The 20,388-nt window shown below is 39.2% G+C and overlaps 1 protein-coding gene across 1 annotated transcript in view; it reads right to left on the bottom strand.

Annotated features, from left to right (window-relative positions):
- Positions 1-6,855: 6,855 nt before the first annotated feature.
- rnd2 (Rho family GTPase 2) overlaps positions 6,856-20,388 on the bottom strand; it is a 46,205-nt gene continuing 32,672 nt past the window's right edge. Inside the window, exons 4-5 of the mRNA XM_066698583.1 lie at positions 11,038-11,172; positions 6,856-8,028 (exon numbers count right to left, since the gene is read on the bottom strand). Of these exons, the coding sequence (XP_066554680.1) occupies positions 7,780-8,028; positions 11,038-11,172 (384 nt within the window). The 3' untranslated portion in view covers positions 6,856-7,779. The remainder of the gene's footprint in view (positions 8,029-11,037; positions 11,173-20,388) is intronic.

The following is a 20,388-nucleotide window of genomic DNA, read 5'->3' as shown; positions in this document are numbered from 1 at the left end:
AATGTTTGTCCCCTCCTTGGATGTGTATTCTGCTAAGATGTGCATACACTTTACTGGAGTAAATTTGCGGGGTGTTTTTACAATTGTTACCAGAAGCACTGGACTTTGGTTGCGAAGTTTTGAACATCTTAACCTTATCTTGGGTTGTCCATTCTGATCCTTTGGCGGGTCAACTTCCAATTGGACACACACACACGTCAATGTAAAATGATGCTGTTAGAAACTAATAGTACGTTTAAGCAATAATATCAATACAATCAACAAAACTCTGCAGATGATGATTATTATTATTAATAATAATAATAATAATAATAATAATAATAATAATAATAATAATATTTATTTCTTAGCAGACGCAATTGTCCAGGGCAACTTACAAAATATAAGAGCAATTAGAATACAATAATTATACTACCGTAGTGCACCAGTATGACTCTCAATAGAGAGTTAGATAACCTGTATTAAGTGCACACCTGTTTAAGCCATTCAAATGAAAGTCTAGCTGGTCCTGTAGAATCTGAAATAACGTCTGTGTATTGCCTTTGAAAAACATAATGAAAGGCAAATGGTTGGCAGTTACATCAAGAAATGTGGCTGGCAGTGTGCCTCAGTACAGAAATAATCTAGGTGTTACAATACTATAATACTTTGGAAGCTATGGTTCAGGGTGTGCAAAAGTCCCTCCCTCTTTGCTTTGTTAAATACAGGTTGTAAAGAGACTGCCAACAGTCCAACCAGTCTGAACTTACACCATGAGGCTTAAACACAGTTTGCTCTGGGGAAGGTTAACCAGGGGTGAGCCCAGGGCACCCTTAGTCTTTTAATCGGTGTACTTCTGCTTTGTCCCTGTCTTTCATGAGTGAAAACTGTGTGACATGTCTATTCAGGGTGGTATCTGTCCCTCAGCACTGATGTACTTACTGGCGGCTGTGTGTGTGAGACATTGTTTGGTGTGCTTGGCTGTTAAAATCCCACAGTATAGAGTCCTGCCTTATGAAAAGGAACTGCCCATAAAAATCGGGCACGTTTTCCACTTTCTCCACAGCACATCCAACCAACCATGCTATGATTTTCTGGATGATGCACATGGTATTGTCAAGCTATCCTAGCCTCTGCTGTAGATGTTGGTGCCATTTTGTGCTTGGTGTTGAATTCCATACCTGTGTTTACTATCTCTGATTTCCCTACCCATTATTCATCCAGTCATACCTGTGTGACAACCAGGTTCTAAGGCCCATGAAGGAGCCTTGAAGAAACATTTGTTCATTGACTTCACAGTAAGCCCCTTAGCTATAAAATAAATCCACTATTTAACAAATGCATGTGTATCTTTCTATTTTGGTGTGTTTTTTATCCTGGTAAAAAAAAAGTGCAAACAACCATCTTTTTAGCTACCACTTTTCTTTATCTAATTCAGTAAGACTGCATCAGTTCAAAACCTGTCTAAGAGCAGGAAGATTACAATTACATAGTATTCAATTAAGTTGTATGCTTACAGCCCTACAGAAAGATAGATATAGCATTTGGCTTCCTGAATCACTGAACGAACAATGTTTTTGTTTTTGTTTTTACATTTTTTCAACTTTTATTCAGGTAAATTATTTACCACTGTAAACTTAGTAATCTTGGAACATTTGGTACAGGACATGAAGTGTCAATGCATAGAATGGAAACATTAAGCAGTCCATTTACAGAAAGGCATCACGGTTAATATATGAAAGGCAATCGTAGGATGATATATGTGCTGGTTTTCAATGACACAGACTGTAAGCAAAGTCAGTTTGCTAGTAGAGCAGAAGGGACTTGGGGTTCAGAAAGCGACTAGCATCAACAAAACTCACCAGGTTTTTGCACATTATCAAACAGTCTCTTCAGAGAGGTTCTTAGCCAATCTTGTCAGACATCCATTCTGCCACTTTTACAGAGTTAATAGCAGACTAGACAGTGACAAAAGCAAACTTTACATGTGTGCTTGTTCAATTATATATTTTTCTAAAGGTTTCTATTCTTGTTACTTGAGTTACTTTTTTCCTGACAGTTGATGTGTCTCCCTAGTTACAATTTAAGCAATTCCCCAGGGAAGTAAGATACCTATTTGAAGTCCTACTCAACAAGGGGCACACAAAATGTTAAAAGGTTACTTCCAACACTTAATGTTGTAAATGCACCAAAATAGAGATGCCATAAAAAGGAAGCATGAAAATTTACAAGAAAATGAACATCTCTCCATTTTTCTTTGCATTCCTTAACCTTGCCATCCACACACACACACCCCTTCCAAAACCTCAACCGCTTTGAACTTTAACTGCAATCCTACGCTGAAGAGGGAAAATGTATTTTCCCCATTTTACAGACCTTCACATAAACCAAGTTAATTGTGTTTCAAGGTTACAGTGCCAGTTCTATTGTGTGTTTTTTCCTTTCAGAAACACCTGCAGAATGTATTTATAAACACCTACCAGCTAGCTGTGTTCGGTATAAGATCTTTTTCCTCTGTGTTCCTCATCTTATTTTGTGCCTGCCCTGTGTATAAAAAATAAATGAATGTCTGTGTAGTCTTGCATGATGCTTTCTATTTGAATGCCACTAAGGGAGGTAGAGAGGACAGGGAACCAGGGGATCAAACCAATTGTACAAAGGCTTTGAAATAGCATAGCAAATTGGACTGCTAACACATGAGAAAGGTGTGACCTAGCCAAGCTATGAATGTTACTAACGGTCTGTTGTGACTTTAAAGAATCCATTTTGCAAAAACTCGCATGACTATGGTAAAGGTAATTGAAGAATCCTGTGATATTAGGTTAAGCAGATGCGAAACAGACTGTGACAAACCACCTAGCACAAAACAGAGCAAACCCAAAGGACTTGGTATCTGGCAGCTTGGCTTGTGTTGGTTATAGAGAGCCAGGGGGCAGAGTGTCAGAGTGAAAGCTGATGTTTTGTAGTACTAGGGGGTTCTGTAGTTTTTTAGGACTGCATAGTATCATTCTGGCATGCTGCTTCCCACCCCCTTCACTTTCCAGACAATAGAGATTTAAAGTTTGGTAGTGGAAAAAACGAAAATAGTGATAAGATCAAAAAGAGAGACTTCTCCTCCCCTCCTCCCCACAGTCCAAAAAACTGTTTAATTGCTGGTGTGGTTCTTTCCTGAACCCACATGTCTGGTGGTGTAATATACAGGTTTGCGGGGAAAAGAATGTCCCACCTGTAGTTGCCGTGTTTTTAGAGGGAACGCCAAGTTGCTACTTCATAAATTAATGTAGATTTTAAAAGAAAAGTATTCAGTTAAAGTTGGATCAGATCCCCGGACAGCAGTTCGGAGGATTGGACCGAGATGCCCTCAGAACAGCATAATAGAAAAAACACATTAGTGCTTTTACTCTGTTCCCACCAGCTTTGTACACCTGTTCCTTTAGTAAGATGTATTACAGAAAAGCAAGAAATGCGCCAAGAGCATTCAAAAGTCTGAAATCAATAGCTTTTTTGTGTTTTTCTGAAGGAAAAATGTGAGCACAGAAACATGGAATTAGTTTTTACAAGGCATCAATAATGGACAGGGTAATGGCTTTAAGATTCATCATCTGTTTCTTGACATTATCTTTTGCCACAGCCTTTTTGGTTCCTGGGCTCTAAGCTAATTGGATCGACCTCTTGAAATCACCAGCTCACTAAAGTGTGATTACAACAAGATGATTTGAAACAGACGGCTCAGTACATCATAGATTCTGGTGCTTTTATTACCAAAATTTGAAAAAACTGAAACAAATACTTACAATTGTAGATATGGGTGTATGTCTATAAGGAATTTTTGTGCATGACTAAGAGACATTAATATGGTGGTATTTTTTTTGTGCAAGCCTTTAAGCTTAATTTAAAATAAGGACACTTTTGTGGGGGATTCTGTAAGCATTTTAATACAATACATATGTACACACTGTATTTCTCTTTGTCAAATTTAAACATATAATGTGATTCATGTCTAGGCCAATATATATATTAAAAGAATATCAGAAAGTATTTCTTAATAGAATTTCTTTTAAAAGCTGAATGCCAATGCTTGTTTTTGTTTATTCTCAGAGAGATATACTATCCAAAATATAAAAAATGTGAATGCCACTGGAGAATACTAATTAAGTTAGTAATTTTGACAACTCATAATGAGATTTTTTTAATGTGTATATATACACACACACTCCATCTGTTAAGGGTAGAACACACTCCACTTAACAAAAAGCTGCTGTACTTTATATGAAGTGGCTTGCAGATCTTAAAACCTATTTAGTGACATGTTAAAAATATAACTTTCAAAATTAAACAAAACAACACACACAATAAAACCCAAATGTTCATTGCTACATTTGACAGATTTTGACTTTTTTATAGATTTGTTTAGTTGCAGGAAGAATTAAAATGCTGTGCTTGAATTCTTTCTCAGAACTTAATAGAAAATAAAGTTTTAAAAGTAGAAAAGCAGAGTGGAAATGACAGGTAACATTAAATCAATGATTTTGTCATGTATGTTTATTTGTTTTGGGATAACTATTTCCTAAATGTCAGTTTTATTCCATGTATTCAATAGAAGATATTGTTGTAATTTTAATCCTTAGCAGATTAATGCTGAATGGGTAATTTCAGCACCTGGTGGAATTGGGGCCTGATACCATTTGACGCTTGAGGCTGTATGAAGTGTTTAGAGCTTGCTGACACTCACACAAATAGCATCTGTGCTCAACCCAACAGCTACCCCACCTCTCCTGACTGCTGGCTGGGTTTCAGCTGAATTATGACCTCATCCTCATGCATAACTTCACCTGAACTCTCAGATAAGCTCTCCAGCAATATACAGTTAGGTCCCTGTGGCAGTTCCCAGGTTAATAGATTAAATAAAGCAGCTGGAAACAAAAAAAAAAAAGGGAAAACAAACACTTGAGTCAAATTGGCAATGCATCCATCTTCTGAGGGTAGAAAGGTCACAAGATTTCCCATCATGACTGGAGGGCTGACTACAAAAGCTAGACGATTCCAGGTGCTTTGAACTGAGTCCTCTACCTTTGTGCCTGTTAGCTCAATACTTTTGAGGTGGTAACTACGATTCGCACAATAAAAACATGATGACAGTTCTCTGGAGTGAAAAACCTAAATCCTAGGAACTACACAGCCAAAGTCAGACCTTTTTAAACCAAGCGTCTTCAGAACAAACGTCTTTGGGACAGTTGGTTCTGAGAAATGCACAAATCTCCTCTGTCAGAAGGTGGTCAAGGGAGACGCATCAAAATCAACTGCCATTCAGTCTTCTGAAATCTATACAGATCTTTCAACGGGGTAGCAGAGGATATTCTCTGGGTGCAGAACAGTTTTCTTACAGGACTCAATACCTACTTCTAAGATGTCAGTAGCTCTCTGATCCTTTTAAAAAGATCCTGCCCCACCACCATGTTTAAACAGCTTAGGAGCTCACAGGATCTTAGAGGCTTTCAACTCGACCACTTCCTATCTACTCCCTTTAAGCCTGTAATACTCTTAAACACTCTGCCTGTGTTTGGCAAAGGCATTTGTCACAGGTTGAAGTATGCACAGTTTAAGTAATACAAGATTGCAAATGACCTTTCTGTAATCATGCCGGATAATAAAGCAATACTCGGCAGAGAGCAGCAATGACGTTTGGAAATTCACCACCTTCGATGCAAATATTTTAATTTACAATATGCGTGTCTTAGAGTGCTCTGCTTGCTTTTGTATCCATTCAGAATTGCATGTTAATTACAGTTATAATTATGGCAGAATTTATCTGGATGTTTTTGTCAACTTTGCTTTAAAGAGATTGTTAGTGTGTGGTCCTACATCAAAGATTCAGGGTGTTCTTTCCTTTAGTTATAATGATGAACGATCCCAACCTGCCAAACCAAAAATCCACACCTTCAAACTCTAGTCTTACTACACAGGATAATCTTTGACGAGAGGAGGCTCTAGTTCTGAAGACCAAACAGATTTCATTTTTTGCTTTCTATCACTGGCAAAATGCAACACTTTCTCTGCAATGACAGTATGGGAGTTCTCTGCAGATGAAGCACAGGAATTTCATGCCTTTAAACTGCCAACACAGTCATCAGGAGGGGGAAAACTGCAGATTATCCCAGGGCTGTGCAGTGTTTGTTCTGGAATGCCGAACTTTCCTGTGGTTTTTGTCTCAGCGGAGGTCTGAAATCATTTTGTGTAACACTGGATTTGCTTAATCATTACAAGTTAACACATTCTCTGCTAATTGATTAACTAAAGCTATGTGCTAAGCTAAGTGCTACAGGGCCGTGGATGCCCTGGACTAAGGCTGCAGTCAAATCTCAGCTTTATGGTGCAGTAAAGAGCTCAGAGGATTTTCCCATGATGTTCCATGCAACTGATGTCTGCCTGTGTTAAATAAACCATTGAATTCCCCACTGCCAACCCATGTCAGATGTTGAAACTCCAACACCCATCACTCACTGCACATACAAACACACAAACCAGAATGAGATATTTTTTGTGTGAATTAAGTATAAGGAAAACCTATGTATGCATTTTTGCCATATGATCATTGGCTTGTCCCAAAACTCAGATATTTATGATATGTTTATTGTATTATAAATATATTGCAAATATTTGAAAACATATAATATATATTGTGTATATATGAGTTGTACATAAGCATAGGAAGGTTAGATATTACGTTTTTGTATTACACTTGCTTCAGCTGGGATCTGGGTTTCAATTTGATGCAGGTCACTAAATGACTTGTAGTGGCACATCCAGAAATGAAAATAGTTATTGGGTGTGTGTGTACAGACAGCAAACATATGAATTATGATGGTTTCCTCTCCCTTATGCAATACAACAGATTTTATTTTCATATCAGACAGAAACAGCAAAGGTAGCGCACTTTAAAAGTGTCCCATTTCCTTAACAGGTTTCTTCTTTTTTTCTTTCATTCTTTTTTCATTAACTTCAGTAAAATCAAGCTCGAGGTTATCAGCAACAACAAAAAAAACAAAATAGATATGAAAGTGACTTCATCTTGAAAGCACTTGCGGTTTAGAGAATTAGCATGTGATTGATAAATACTATGATTAGCGAACCCTGTCCAGGATTCACAGAAAGAGAACCCTGCCTTGTTTTGTGGGGGGGGGGGTTTCTTCCTTTTTTTTTTTTTGTACATACATCCCCGTTTCCCTGTTTCATTCATCTAGTCTCTCCAGCATCTCGATCTGTTTTTTCCGTTCCTTTTTCTTTTTAACTGCACGCACTCTGAACGCAATGTAGGCCTTGTACGTAAGGAAATGGAAATTAACAAACAAAAGTTCACGTCATCCCTCCTCCGACATTCCACACATATATAAGCTTTCGCTCCACAGTTTTTGTTGTTGTAGTTTTGTTTTTAAATCACAAACAGCCAGCCAAGCCACAGCCAATCCTAAAGCCATGAAGGTGAGAAGGGTGAAGGGTGGGTTAGGGAGGCATGATTTTTCTGTGATTTAAAACATCCCACCAACACAGCTCTTATGCCTGAGGCCTAGTAGCTGAAGAAAAAAGCTGTGGTTACCAAAAAACAAAATTGCTCTAGCAAAAAACAGGAAAAAAAAAAGGTTTTGGGTTTCTTCTCATCCTTTTGTTGCCAGTGCAAGAAATAAAACAAAAACGGAACAATAAATACAAAGTTCATTCTTATTATTATCATTATTATTATTGTTATGAAGATGGCGATGATGACGGGTATTATTATAATTATTATTATTAATCTGGTCGCTTTTACATGATGGAGCAGCTCTTCGCACGGTCCTTCCGCATTTCTGTGTTGTCCAACAATTCAGTCCGTCCAGGCAACTGCGAAACGCGCTTCAGTCCTCGCTTGGAGTTGCTGCGTTTCAGGGTTTTGTGTATCCTGTTGACAGAGGCCAGGGTGGTGATGTGGAAGACATCTCGCACGCTGTTCTCAGACACTTTTGAGGTGCACTCGACGTACGCCACGGCTCCGATCTGTCTCGCCAGTGTGCTTCCCTGGGAAAGCAGAAAAAAAGACAGACGAGAGAGAGAGAGCGAAGAAGAAAGCATACTCATTAAATGTTGTTTAATCCAATGAAAGAAAGAAAAAAGAACAGCACAATCTAGCAACTTCAAACAAAATGATCACTAGAAACCACAGCTCAAGAGAGAGAGAAAAATATTTTTTTAAACGGACTAGCGCCACATAAAAAAAATTCAGTGTTCCTCTCCGTCAAGACGTCACCCTGGAACTGGTTCAGCCTGAGATGGTGTGTGTTTTCTACCGCATTGACACTGACAATGAGAAGGCGACAACAGTGAAAGCCAAGGATGGACAGAGAAAGAGAAAGGGAGGGAGGGAGGGAGGGAGGGAGAGGGATTGGAAGGGGAGGAGCCAGAAATGTCAGTTCACACAGGGGGAGAAAAAAGCATGAAATGGGCACTTCACATCAAATTAACCTCTCTCAGAGTTGCAGCAGCAGCCACTACGGTCAATCCTCGGACATAGAAAAGCATTCCAGTGGAGTGGCAGTAATTCACCCAAGCACTCTAAATGGGTCTCCAAGTACACAGTGATTTTTGCTCGGTTTTTGTGTGTGAAGAAATCCTTGTTTTTTAAAAACCATGACCTTTTTCTGATTCTGTCTTAGCCAGTTACCTTTTTTTTAAAGCAGCCATCTCTGTGGCATTTAAAATCCACACCACCATCACCCCCCCCTCCCCCTCCCCTTTCTGCCCCTGGCATTGTATAAAAGGCGATTGAGTCCTAATTCACAGGGTTTTGACTTTGTTTATTTTGCTGCCAGACTACCACCCGATATGAAACTACTCATTAAAATTCATGACGGCTTTAGGGTTTGTTTGTTTTTTCTTCTCCCTCCCCCCTGTCGCTTACAACTTTTAGGCAAATTATAAAAGTGCTCCCTTCGTTCATTAAATTAATGTAATCTGTTTGATGTATAGACAGAGCACTGCACCTGACTGCATTAATAGAATAAAGCACAACAAACATTTGTGGATTCCTCATAAAGAAAAGAGGGACTCATCTCATAAATATATATGACCTTAAAACTCACTTCCACAGCTTGGCGCTAACTATATTGATGCAATGCTTAATATCCATATACAATAGAATGGGTAAGGGAGACAAAAATGGTACTGCTTGAAAAATGTTGAAAGCTTTGACATTTCAGTGCAATCCTGTACACACAGTCATAATCCTGTCAAACTGGTAGGGTGGCCATTTTGTTTTAGGTTGACATAAGTTCTACTTTATCAATCCATAGTTAGATAACCAGAACACAACCAGCCCGAAGGACATATCCCCAAGGACCCTGTCTAGAAAAATTGTGGCCACAACTTTCAAGCAAAAACTCCCAAAAGATGACGCAAAATGCATTAATTCCTTTGAGGCCTATAACTCCCTCCATGTTCCCTGCAAGTACTTTTAGAATAAGGGAAAGTGACACCATATCAGGGACACCATGGCAAGTTATTTGATCTGCACTTCTCCACTAAAGCTGGTATATGCAAGTCCAGGTTGCAAGGTCAATTTCAAGAATCGATTCAAATTGTAGTTTATTTTCACGCACGCTGACCCAAATGTTTCTGATCTCTTCCATCACAAACCTGTTTGCATCAACTCTAAGCTGATTATTACAAGCCCACCTGAAATTTTTCCAACCCTGCACTGAGAATTCAGTAGCTCTTGGGGGCAATCATTTTTTGTTTGTAACCATCCTAATATTCTTCACAGGAGTCTGTAGATTCCTGAGGAATGTCTAGTGAGAGCCTCGCATGCAGTACAAAAGAACCTCAGTAACCGCTCTGAAAACCTTCAGTGAACATTGACATGCTGACTGAATTCAAAATGTATTCTCTTTGCCTCATAGTTTCTGCAGGATACTTTGGGTCAGATATTTTAATTTCATTGTATTCCCCCTAAATCTGAATAATATATCAATATAATATATAAAGTAAGATGGCAACAGAAGCAAAAAACAAAACATGAGCTGACCAGTCTAGCAGACAGAGACATGACTACTTAACAAGGTAATAAAACAATCTTCAACATACACATAACAATACAAATGTATCAACATCTCTATTAAAGTAAAATACAAATCTACACGTTTCCACCCACCGAGGTCACTAAGGCACTGATCTTGAATATCATTCTAGCGTGGTTATTTTTTACCAGACTGAAAAAAAAAGGATTATAGTGTTGCTCTAAGTATGTTTCTGGGTGTGAAATCACAAAATCACAAACTCTCTTTAACAGTCTGTCAGTGCCTCGGTAAGACACCTGACCTTCACGGGCGGCACTGTGTAACCATTAGGCTTGTTTCCAGGTGCCGAGCGCTGCGGTGGAACAGTCTGAGATGCAGACACACACTCACACCTCCTCGTGCCTCAGGCTAAACTCCTGTAGCTCTTCACTCAGCTCAGACAGTGTTTTTTGCCAAACGGAAAACACAGAGACAACACTAAATTGCATAATTGTGTTTTTAAATATAAGAGAGGCTGCCATTTAAATATAATTTAAGAAAACTAATAACATTCAGGGTTAACAGTATACCCCCCACACACATTTTGCATTGCTATCTCATATAACTCCTGCAAAATCAAAGCCAACCTGTGTTTGTTTCTCTTTTTACTATTTAAATTACTTACATGACAAATATCCCTAACTGCTCTATGTAATAGTTTTGTATCCACACAGTGACATTATTCCTGGGTTTCCTGGCAAGCTGCCGGAACTCTCTTGCAGATATTTAAATATTTAAGTATGCGATGAATAAATAAATACAAATCCTATTGCACATACGCTCCTTGAATGGTTTGAATTTGAAAAGGCATCCAGGCACCAGTTGAAAAAACTGTAGTGTAAAGGCCTAGGCTTATTACACTTGTATAAGCCTGAAGCATTTTCCAGGTGACTTGTGGAATGAGGTGTGCGAGGCCTCTCTGTGCCGAGTGTCGGCGTAGTTAGCAGAGGGCGGTGCAGCAGAGAAAGAGACTCACCTGCTCATGTGTGACTGGTATTAGTCTCTGTTTGGAGAGCTCACGCAGTGTGTTCAGATCTGTCCTCATGTCCAGTTTACACCCCACCAGCACAACCTTCGCATTGGGGCAGAACTCCTGTGTTTCCCCCTGCCACTGCAGAACAAGAAAAAGTTTGAGTGAAACTGCAAGGTACTAAGATGCCATATTGATTGTGTATTTTGTACTTTAAAATGTATTGCTTTATTCCTAGCTTTAATGGTTAAGCTTGTTAAGCAGCTGGAATGGTTTATCAGGTCAGGCCTGCATTGGTGAAAATCAAGAAAAGCATCTTTATTTATTTATTTATTTATTTATTTATCTCTAACAAAAAACAAATAATTAGGAAGGCTTGACAGACAGAGAACAGCATACACCAAGCACAAAAAGGATCAGGCACAAACACATCCATTTCTGATACCTGGACACTCTTGCCACAATCTCACATGTATTTTTACTATGGGCCCAATTCTGTTCTGTGAGAAATTCCACTATTTCTCATTCATTGCTAGTTCTCATTTTTAAATGGCAGGATCATGTATATTTCTTTCAGGGGTTATTACTCGGGCCCGCAAAAGATGCAAGGTGATTGTGCACCTGAAAAGCAAAGCGTGTAAAGGATCCTCAGATTAATGGAATATCACTGAAAATGTGTAACAGCCCATTGTGTTCATTCAAATTGTAATTGTAGCTAACTATATAACATAATTGCTTCCAGAGAAAAATCACAAAATACCAATGTTTGTCAGGCAGAGCTGAGGACTGCCTTCTGTATGTAGAGATGGAGAAATGCTTAAATTAATAGAAACTTTAATGTGATTCTTGTTAATAGAACAGATTGCCTGCAGTCCAAGCGCTGACTAATCGCCTTTCCACAACTGACAGCCCATCTATTATCTCTGTCTTTCCCCTAATCTGCTGGCTTTCTCCTACCCATTGTGATGTTTGTTCTCAGTACCAGGCCCCTTCTAATCAAGGGTTGACTTTTCGATTTAGTGTGCTAGTTTCCTTGAGGCATATCCTCTCCTAGTTGTGCCTGAGCCAAAGTCGGAGATGATGTTTCTACACTTGATGCCATCCTCAATACGAATAAAACGCCCCACAAAGGAACTACACTTTGCAAAGTGCACTTGATAAGTGATAAGACAGTGATAAGACATGAAACAATAACTACAGCAAACGATTTGATGTAACAAAGGCAGTGTCTTTTAATTTCCTTATAGAGCTATGAAATGGCCCCACCCCAAAGCCATTTCACCGCTGGGGTCCGATAATTTTTTTCTAAACTGTAAGTGGAGGAGTTTGACATGAGCACATCTGAAAATCTCAGGTTGTACATCAAGTCATTTGAGCTGTTCTGCTGTTCCAAAAGCCTGATCCCCATAGCTGGAGGCAGTTTAATAATTACAGTGGCAGTCTAGGATCATGACTGTGGCCCTGTAAAAAATGTGCTTTAATATCTATCCGTCAAAACCTATAATTAAAAATTAAAAACAATATCCCTATTTTCAGGAGGGCTACCATGTGCTAAACTAGAACAGCGATCTGTAGCTGCTTTATTAGTGTATTGCTGGCTAATCACAATATTAATAATAGAAACTGGATCAATCCATCAGATTAATTACACTTACATATTCGGATGTCACTATATTTGTGGTGGAGGGAAAACCGCAAACAAACAAACCTAAATACCTTTCTGCCCCTTATTTTTCACTGCATGACTAGTGATGCTCTTACATTCGGTCATATTTGTTTGAAGTTTTAACCAGTTGTTAGGTAATTACCCATACAAGGCTGACTGTTCCTTGTTGCTTTATGAATAGATTTGTATTCTATCATGTTGACAATCAACAGCATACCTGACAAATGTAAGCATACAGGTGTGGTAAAAACATACCACACAACATAGCAATGAGGTAAACCTTAACAGACTAATCATTCAAGAAATGTAAACAGGTTAGCATAGAATATTTACTGGAAGCAATCCGCGGACGTGTTCTAGTGACTAGCCGCTCAATCGAGCATTTATTAGAGCAGGTTTTTGTGCAAATCTTACATTTCCTTCATCTGTGATTTCAATGGGAAATTGGTTTATCTCCAGTACCAGCACACTGTAATTATACCAGTACCAGTATTTATACAATTTCCCAATGTTAGGTTTGTCCTTTTTCTTTGTAAACCAGTCCCTGAGTTTAGAGGCTTTGCTTACAACATAACACCTATATGTGCATATGGGAGAGAACATATTTTAGAAGGCGTGTTTGTCTTCATACCTTCACGATAAACCTTAAAAGAAAAAAGAAAAAAGTATTGTCTCATCTGTACTGAAGCAGGTATACCATTTAAATATTTTTTTTTGCCTGAGGGAAAGGTGTCTAATTGTTGAATACATTCGACACCTAACACTTTAAGTATTATGGAGCAATTATCTGACAGAGGCGCTGCTTGGGGATGGGTGGGAAAAGTTGAGAGCCTCGGAAACAGAGTCGGTCTGCAGGTGGGGGTGGGGATTAGAGCCCTGAATCAAAAGTCCCGAGCTGGGGAGAGAAACTAGCCGACATGGGCAATGGGAAGCAGCCTCCGTTGGGCCCATTTAAAACCAGCAGGACCGTGACCTTTAGTTAAGGCTCTTAGTGGTGCCCTATGACCCTTACCTCTTGACTGCCACTCATGCCAGCAACCCTGGGGCAGTGTGAGTCAAAGGTCACGGAGAACCGCATTGAGCACTGGTGTGGAAAAAAGGAAAAAAGAGAGCTAGAGAGTCTAATAATATTTCTCCCTCTCGGGGTGCGCCCCCACCTAACCTTGCGTTATTAACTTCCAATTCCCAGTAGCAGAAGAGTCTGACAGCAGCTTTAATTTAAACAGCAGGCGTGTTGCAGGGGAGCAGAATGATGTTATGAAGCCTTTATGAGAGGAAACGGCACCCGAGTATAAAATTTGGCAACCCTGAGGTGTTTCTATGCAGCACAGGAGGAACTTGGTTCAACAATCAAGTGGGAACACTTTTTCCTCCCCCACTTTAACCCTGGCTCGGGGAATACTAGCTTTCATTATACTTTTTTGCATTACCAATGACTTAGTGAAACTGGGAAATTGTACACAGGCAGGTACATGGGTTATGAATTGCCCCAATTTGCAAAGCTTCCGGTAATGTTCCAGTCAGATGCTTTAGCTGACAAAGGGTACAAAGTCAATCAAGCATTTTTGTAGAATCCTATATGAAGTTGTTTTATTATTATTAAAAATACACCCCTTAGTTCATGGATTTTGCTTCACTTCTGAACATCAATGAAATATATTGCTGTATTTACTCATTTAGTACAAAGGAAAGGAAGAGGGAATGAAGTGTGAGGTTATCTTTACTGCTAAAATAAAGTCCCAGGGGGAATAACTGGCCCCACAGGCCATGTGCCTTCCCTTTCAAGCCTGTCATCTCTGGTACCTGCTCTTACCCAGCTAAGCTCTTCAGGAAAATAGTTTGGCTTTCCCCCACCAATCCTCAAAGAAACAAATCAAAATAATTTGGCATCTCAGGAGGGGCAGGAGTTAGGGCTCAGGACTAAAGACCACAAGAGTCTTGGGTTCAGGTCACTCCCTGTGGACGCTGCTGTTGTCACCTGATCAAGGTACTTTACCTTCATTTGTGCATTGAATCTCCCTACATGAATGAATAACAGGCATATACCAGGGAATATTGAAAAGAGTGTTGTAATCCCAGCTTTCTTAACACTCTGGAAACTGAGACCAACTCTGGCTCTATGTGGTACTTCAGCTAGAACTATAGCCTTCAATGGTCAGAGGTACGAGATCTGAGGTGTGCTTGCAAATATCTGGGATGAGGTTGTGAGTATGTCTTCTAGCTATGGGCCATGCTGAACCTCAAGCATCTCAAATGTAGCTTTTCAAAGACAACGATGGATTTCTTTAGGTTTTCATCTCACTACAGCTCACAGTTACTGAAATACAGAGTCCTATAATGGAAAACTGAGTATCCTCCTACATAGTGGAATTTTCCCATGTTAACCTCACCCCCACCCATCCCCCGCATGCTGATAAAGATCAGTTTTCTGCATGCCTGTGAGCTCCAGGCCTTACATCACCACAGATGCTGATATTAAGCTTGATGTCTGGGCTTTGTTGTTGTCTTTTCATTATGTCAAGGCTGCTCATTTTGTTAAGGCAGGCCTCTGTAGTTGCTTGACTGTAACATTCACCCCCTAGGCTAATATGTTAAAGATTAGCTTGCACCAAAGCACTAGCACACATGAAACTGGCCAGCTAGCACTCTCAGGCTTGATTAATCAGGTAAGAAGCTGGCAAAGGTGTAGTTGTACCACCGTATTTTTTAAATGTACTGCATTGCTTTGAAAATTGGATTGGGAAGTTACACTAGGGGTCGCTATGTTTTCTGCTACTCTTTGCGGAGATTTAGTGAATGCAATCCTGAGAGCAATGGTTTTTCGTCCGTTTCCAAGATAAACAAATTAAACAAATTAAAGAGTATGGCCAGCCTCCTCTTTTTCAAGATAAAACACTTTCTTATACAGACAGTCATACTGTTCTGTCTGGGTTAAGCCCATGAACTCCAAAAACAAGTCAAAACCTCAAAACAGAAATACACCCATGTGACTGCGAGCACAAGACTGCGTTTGTTTGAATCTGTATTAAGATAAACTGTGAGGAAACAGGAAGGTGGCATAATAAAATAAAAAATGAAAAAATACATTTTTTATAAAATTGAAGCACACATTCCTGTCAAACAAGACAATTACAGCCAGGAATTGAGTAAAACCAGGCAAAGAAGAAGCATGGGATCCATCTCCCACTAATGCGGACAAATTTTGAGTCCTCACGTTGCAACCATCAATACTCCCACAGAGTGACGCACTTTCTGCAGGGCTGTAAAATCCCGGCGGTCGCCTGCAATGAAACAGTTCCCAGTGTCTGAGTTTCAATGGGGCTCGACTGGCATTGCATGTACTAACACCAGACGGAGCTGAGGAAATTTCCACAAGGCAGGAAAAAACCCAAATATAAAAGGGCATTGCTGCTTTGGAAAACAAGATGTGCAATTAGAGAGTTTATGGCGCTAGAACAAAGACTACCTCTGGGCAGGCTTGAATTATCACAAATTCCATCCATAACATAAGAACAGAAGAAATATTGTATTACTTGCTCAGAAGCCACTGTATCTGCTCATTGTACCTATTGTTTAGGATGGGTGCTATGGTTACGACCCTGTCCCAAACCAAAATGTAACCAAACTTAATTTTAGTGCACATTTAAGCTAAATTAGTCCATATGCTTATCTGAAAAACAAGCTAAATGTAACTGCAAGACCATTTCTGCCTTCACCCGTATCCCCAATTAAACTCCATTTTTTTCCAACTGTATTTTCTTCTTATGTATTAAAATAACTTCATACCTTTTTAGATTATTAGCTCTAAAAATGTTTAGTTTTTTTGATTGATTACTACTGCTGTTACAAGAGGGAAATACTGTTGAGCACAGATAAAAACCTACATCCTTGTCACATTTTGCCTGCTCAAGTTGTATGTCACCCAGTTTATATTTATGAGCCCCATTCTCAGTGCCTGAAATGGCTTGATTAAGGTTCTTGCATCAATAAGCTTCTAACAGCCTGACACATAGGATGGGGCGATTGACATCAATTCGTGTGTGACCTCTCGGGATGCTGCGATTACGCTACGGAGCCTGCAAAATTACTTTCAACAGAAACGTGCCCATCGAAATCAATACAAATTAATAACAGGTGGCATCAGTCAACAATTTCCCAGGGTAAGCTTTGATAAATGTATGTTTTATGGAGCTGATTATTTCTGAACATTTTGTTTCAAGAATGGGCAGAGATGAGTTCCTGTTATTTCTTCTGTACATTCCAGTGGAAATCTGTGAGTGATTTCATTCATCTAGCAATGCCATGAATGTGAACTCCAGAGAACATTTGTCACAATCACAATCTCTTATAATATAACCTAGCCTTGAACATTCGTACCCTTTGATCATTTTCAATAAGATTCATTTTAGCACAACTGGAGATATGTTGAAGATGTCTTCTTTCTTGTCACACTTACAGGGAGAAGGACTACCAGCCACAAAAGGAAAATAAATCTGTATTGTTTCTCATGTCATGTTCCAAGCCATTACAAGGAAGACAGGTGGCTTGTGGGAGATCCAGAACAGGCCTCTTGTATGTTATACATACCCAGGTCCTCTTAAACTAAACTATGAGAACATCAGACATTAGCTGAGAATGTTCTGATGTCATAGGTCACTAGCAAACTTACACGATGAAGGTCTGAACACAAATGGTTGTGAAGAAGCAGTTATTCCAAGAAAAGGGAGACTTAATTCACTCAGGCAACAGCAAGGCAAGAAAACTGTTAACAACTGAGAAAAGGGATCAAAAGTAGGTAAAACTTTAGTTTTTATCGATAGCATTTCTTTCTGAACTGTCCGTCCCCATTTTCATGGCAGGCTGCAATCTCTTGGCTTGTAACACTTCTCCACGGTAGGATTTTGGTGTTAAGAGACTAATTAAAAAGAAAGTCGGACTCTAAGCACTGTTTTATCTGCTTGACGTGACCTCTGCTGTTGACAGCAGATTAGCCAAGCAGCCAGGGGTCAGGGGACCCTGTAAGACGCCCTGCCAAGCGTCGAATCAGATTTGGCCGTTTTGAGAGAAAAGTCTAGTGGTGATTTTTCTCCTCTTGTTGACAGCTTGCCAATTTGCTTTAAAGACCTCAGAGTGAGTCTCACGGGCCCTGGAAAATCTGCAGGGAAGAGGAAAAAACACCCTGACCACCTAAAACATCATGATTTAGCAGTAAGAATATATTTACATCAAAAGGACCAAAGCTCAGTGGGTGCAACACACATGGCTTCAAGATGCCTGTAGCAAGCAGCACTAATTGGAAGACATACAGTGAGCTTAGCTTAGCCACCAGGAATTATTGTGTAAACACGAGCGAGAAAGGGAAGAAGGACTGAGGGATAAGCAGACTTTTACACACAGCTGTGCATTCTTTTTAAACAGTAGGCCATCTTGTTGTTGTTTTGGTTCAGGGAAAACAAATACTCAAACCACACAGCACAAGGGCTATCTGTCACTACTTTGTTCTGCTTAATTGATCATTTTTTGTAAAGCCAGATTGAAGGAAAAACTTCTACCCACCCACCAGTCACAAATTACAAACCCAAGTGCCTGATGGAGGCCTGCTGTTTCTACCCAACAGAATCACCTGGCACCTGTTTGTAATTTGCTGCTGTTATTCTAAAGGCCTTAATCGAAATATGTAATTTGTTCAATACAATTGCAGACACAGCCCAGGCATATTTTCAACTTATTGACGCTCTTAGAAAAGAAAAATCCATCGAATCTCTTGCGTTATTATGAAATCCATATAAATTGCATTTGTGGGCTGAATGAATGAACTGAATGTTAATCACTATGTCATATGCGTGTGTGTGTGTGTGTGATTGTGTGTCTTTATTTTCTGGAACAAACTAGGCTTACTTTTTCATATACTTCAATTTTCCTGCTCAGTATTGTGTATTATTTTCCTTTTTTCTCTCTTGGACTGTTCTTCACCTGTATTTGAACCCCCAGTTATATTAAGAACTGCCTTAACTGTACATAAATACCATTCCAGCTGTGGTTTTCTGATGTCTGTACTGTTGGAGCCCTTTGAAGAACGTGTGTTCCAAGGATGATAATGTTTCTATTACAAATGGAATCCATTAGAAAGAAGTGTGCTGTAATTATCAGATGGGGAAAAAAAAGTAGACTGACATGAGGAACTGCATCGGCATGTTCATTTCAGTCCCCAGACGACACAAACTCGAGTCTGACTCCAAGCACAGATTCCCTTGGGATAGATTTCATGTTTCACATCGTGTAGTTTATTAAACGATATGTACAGCCATGCCAGTTAGCTCTGGCTTCCGCTGACACCTTCCCAGCTAAAAGCTAGAACACAACTATCCTCAAGTCTTATCTGAATTTAGTTTGCCACCTGATCCATGAAGATAAAGAGATTTTAAAATGGAACAGAGTTTACACCTTGACAGGATTATGGCTCTCCTGGACAAAGCTGGACCCCTCAAAACAAATCTATTCAGACGGCATTACAATTCCTCCAAAAGGCCTGCCCTAAAATTCTTGGCTAATAATTTTGTGTTGCAGGTGCATTTATTACTTTGTACATTTTGTATTCCTACAAATGGTGTAATAGTATAAATATAAATATTATAAAATATATACACTTGTAAACCTTGAAAGTCACACAGGATGAAGGCATTTACTTCATAAATAAAAACATTGTTATTATTATTATTTGTAGTATTAATATTATTATAAAAATAGACTAACAACATGTGTCAATTGTAAGGATAAGTCACCAAACTCTTAACTTGTGACCTGATCTAGACCCAGACTTCACTAGGTGTCTGGCTCTGACAAATATATATGTATATAATGTATTGAAATCTAGACAAATTGATAAGGGAGAGAGCATGCCACTGTGAGGGAGACAATAAAAAGAAAGGAAAAAACACAATTGCTTTCATAAAGTCTCTAAGCTCTCGAGATTCTTTTTCTTTTTGACGCGTAAAAAAAAAAAAAAGCCTCTTACACAAAACGGCATCTCTAATGCACAACCCTCCTGGAGCACTTGTTGAAAGAAAAAGAATAGCTGCCCTGTTCCCAAAGATGAAAGGTCAAGTATCCCAAGAGGCACTAAGTATTCCCACTAGCTGTCGTTCAGCTATTGTCTTCCTCCAGCTTCATCTCATGTGAAAAAGGCTCTTCGAAAGCAATTTAGAATTTAGAAATAAAAACAAAAATCCAGTAAACCATTAAATACATGTGATTCCCACTGACACCAGTAATAGTTAGTGCAGATAGCCTATAGTTTGAGGAATGAAAGGTGTGTGTAGTGCTTCAGCGTGAGCTCTCAAAGGCCTTCTGTTGAGTCTTTGTTGAAAAGTAGGTTTATGGTGGAGAGTCAAAATAATAAATTCTCTCTGTATGATGGAAATTGTAATCCCCTATATTTGCCACAGTAAACAAAAGAAACTAGAGATGAACATAGGAAACACGCACAGATGGAAATAAATGGTCAAAGATCTTAAAGAAACCAAACCATTAATAGGCTGTTTCTAAATTGAGTTGGTTGGGGGGTTTCATACACATTATCAGCTCCACTCTATGTGAAGCTGAAACACCATTGTCCTGGGAGTTTGGAATTTTACCATGCACTTTTACATATTTGACAGTGGAAGAATAAGCAACCCAACAAATGCTAAGCT

This window comes from Amia ocellicauda, chromosome 3 (assembly GCF_036373705.1).
Source record: "Amia ocellicauda isolate fAmiCal2 chromosome 3, fAmiCal2.hap1, whole genome shotgun sequence".
Classification (NCBI taxonomy): Eukaryota; Metazoa; Chordata; class Actinopteri; order Amiiformes; family Amiidae; genus Amia; species Amia ocellicauda.
The sequence above is the reverse complement of the archived record's forward strand: the minus strand, read 5'-3'. Positions and strand labels throughout refer to the sequence as shown.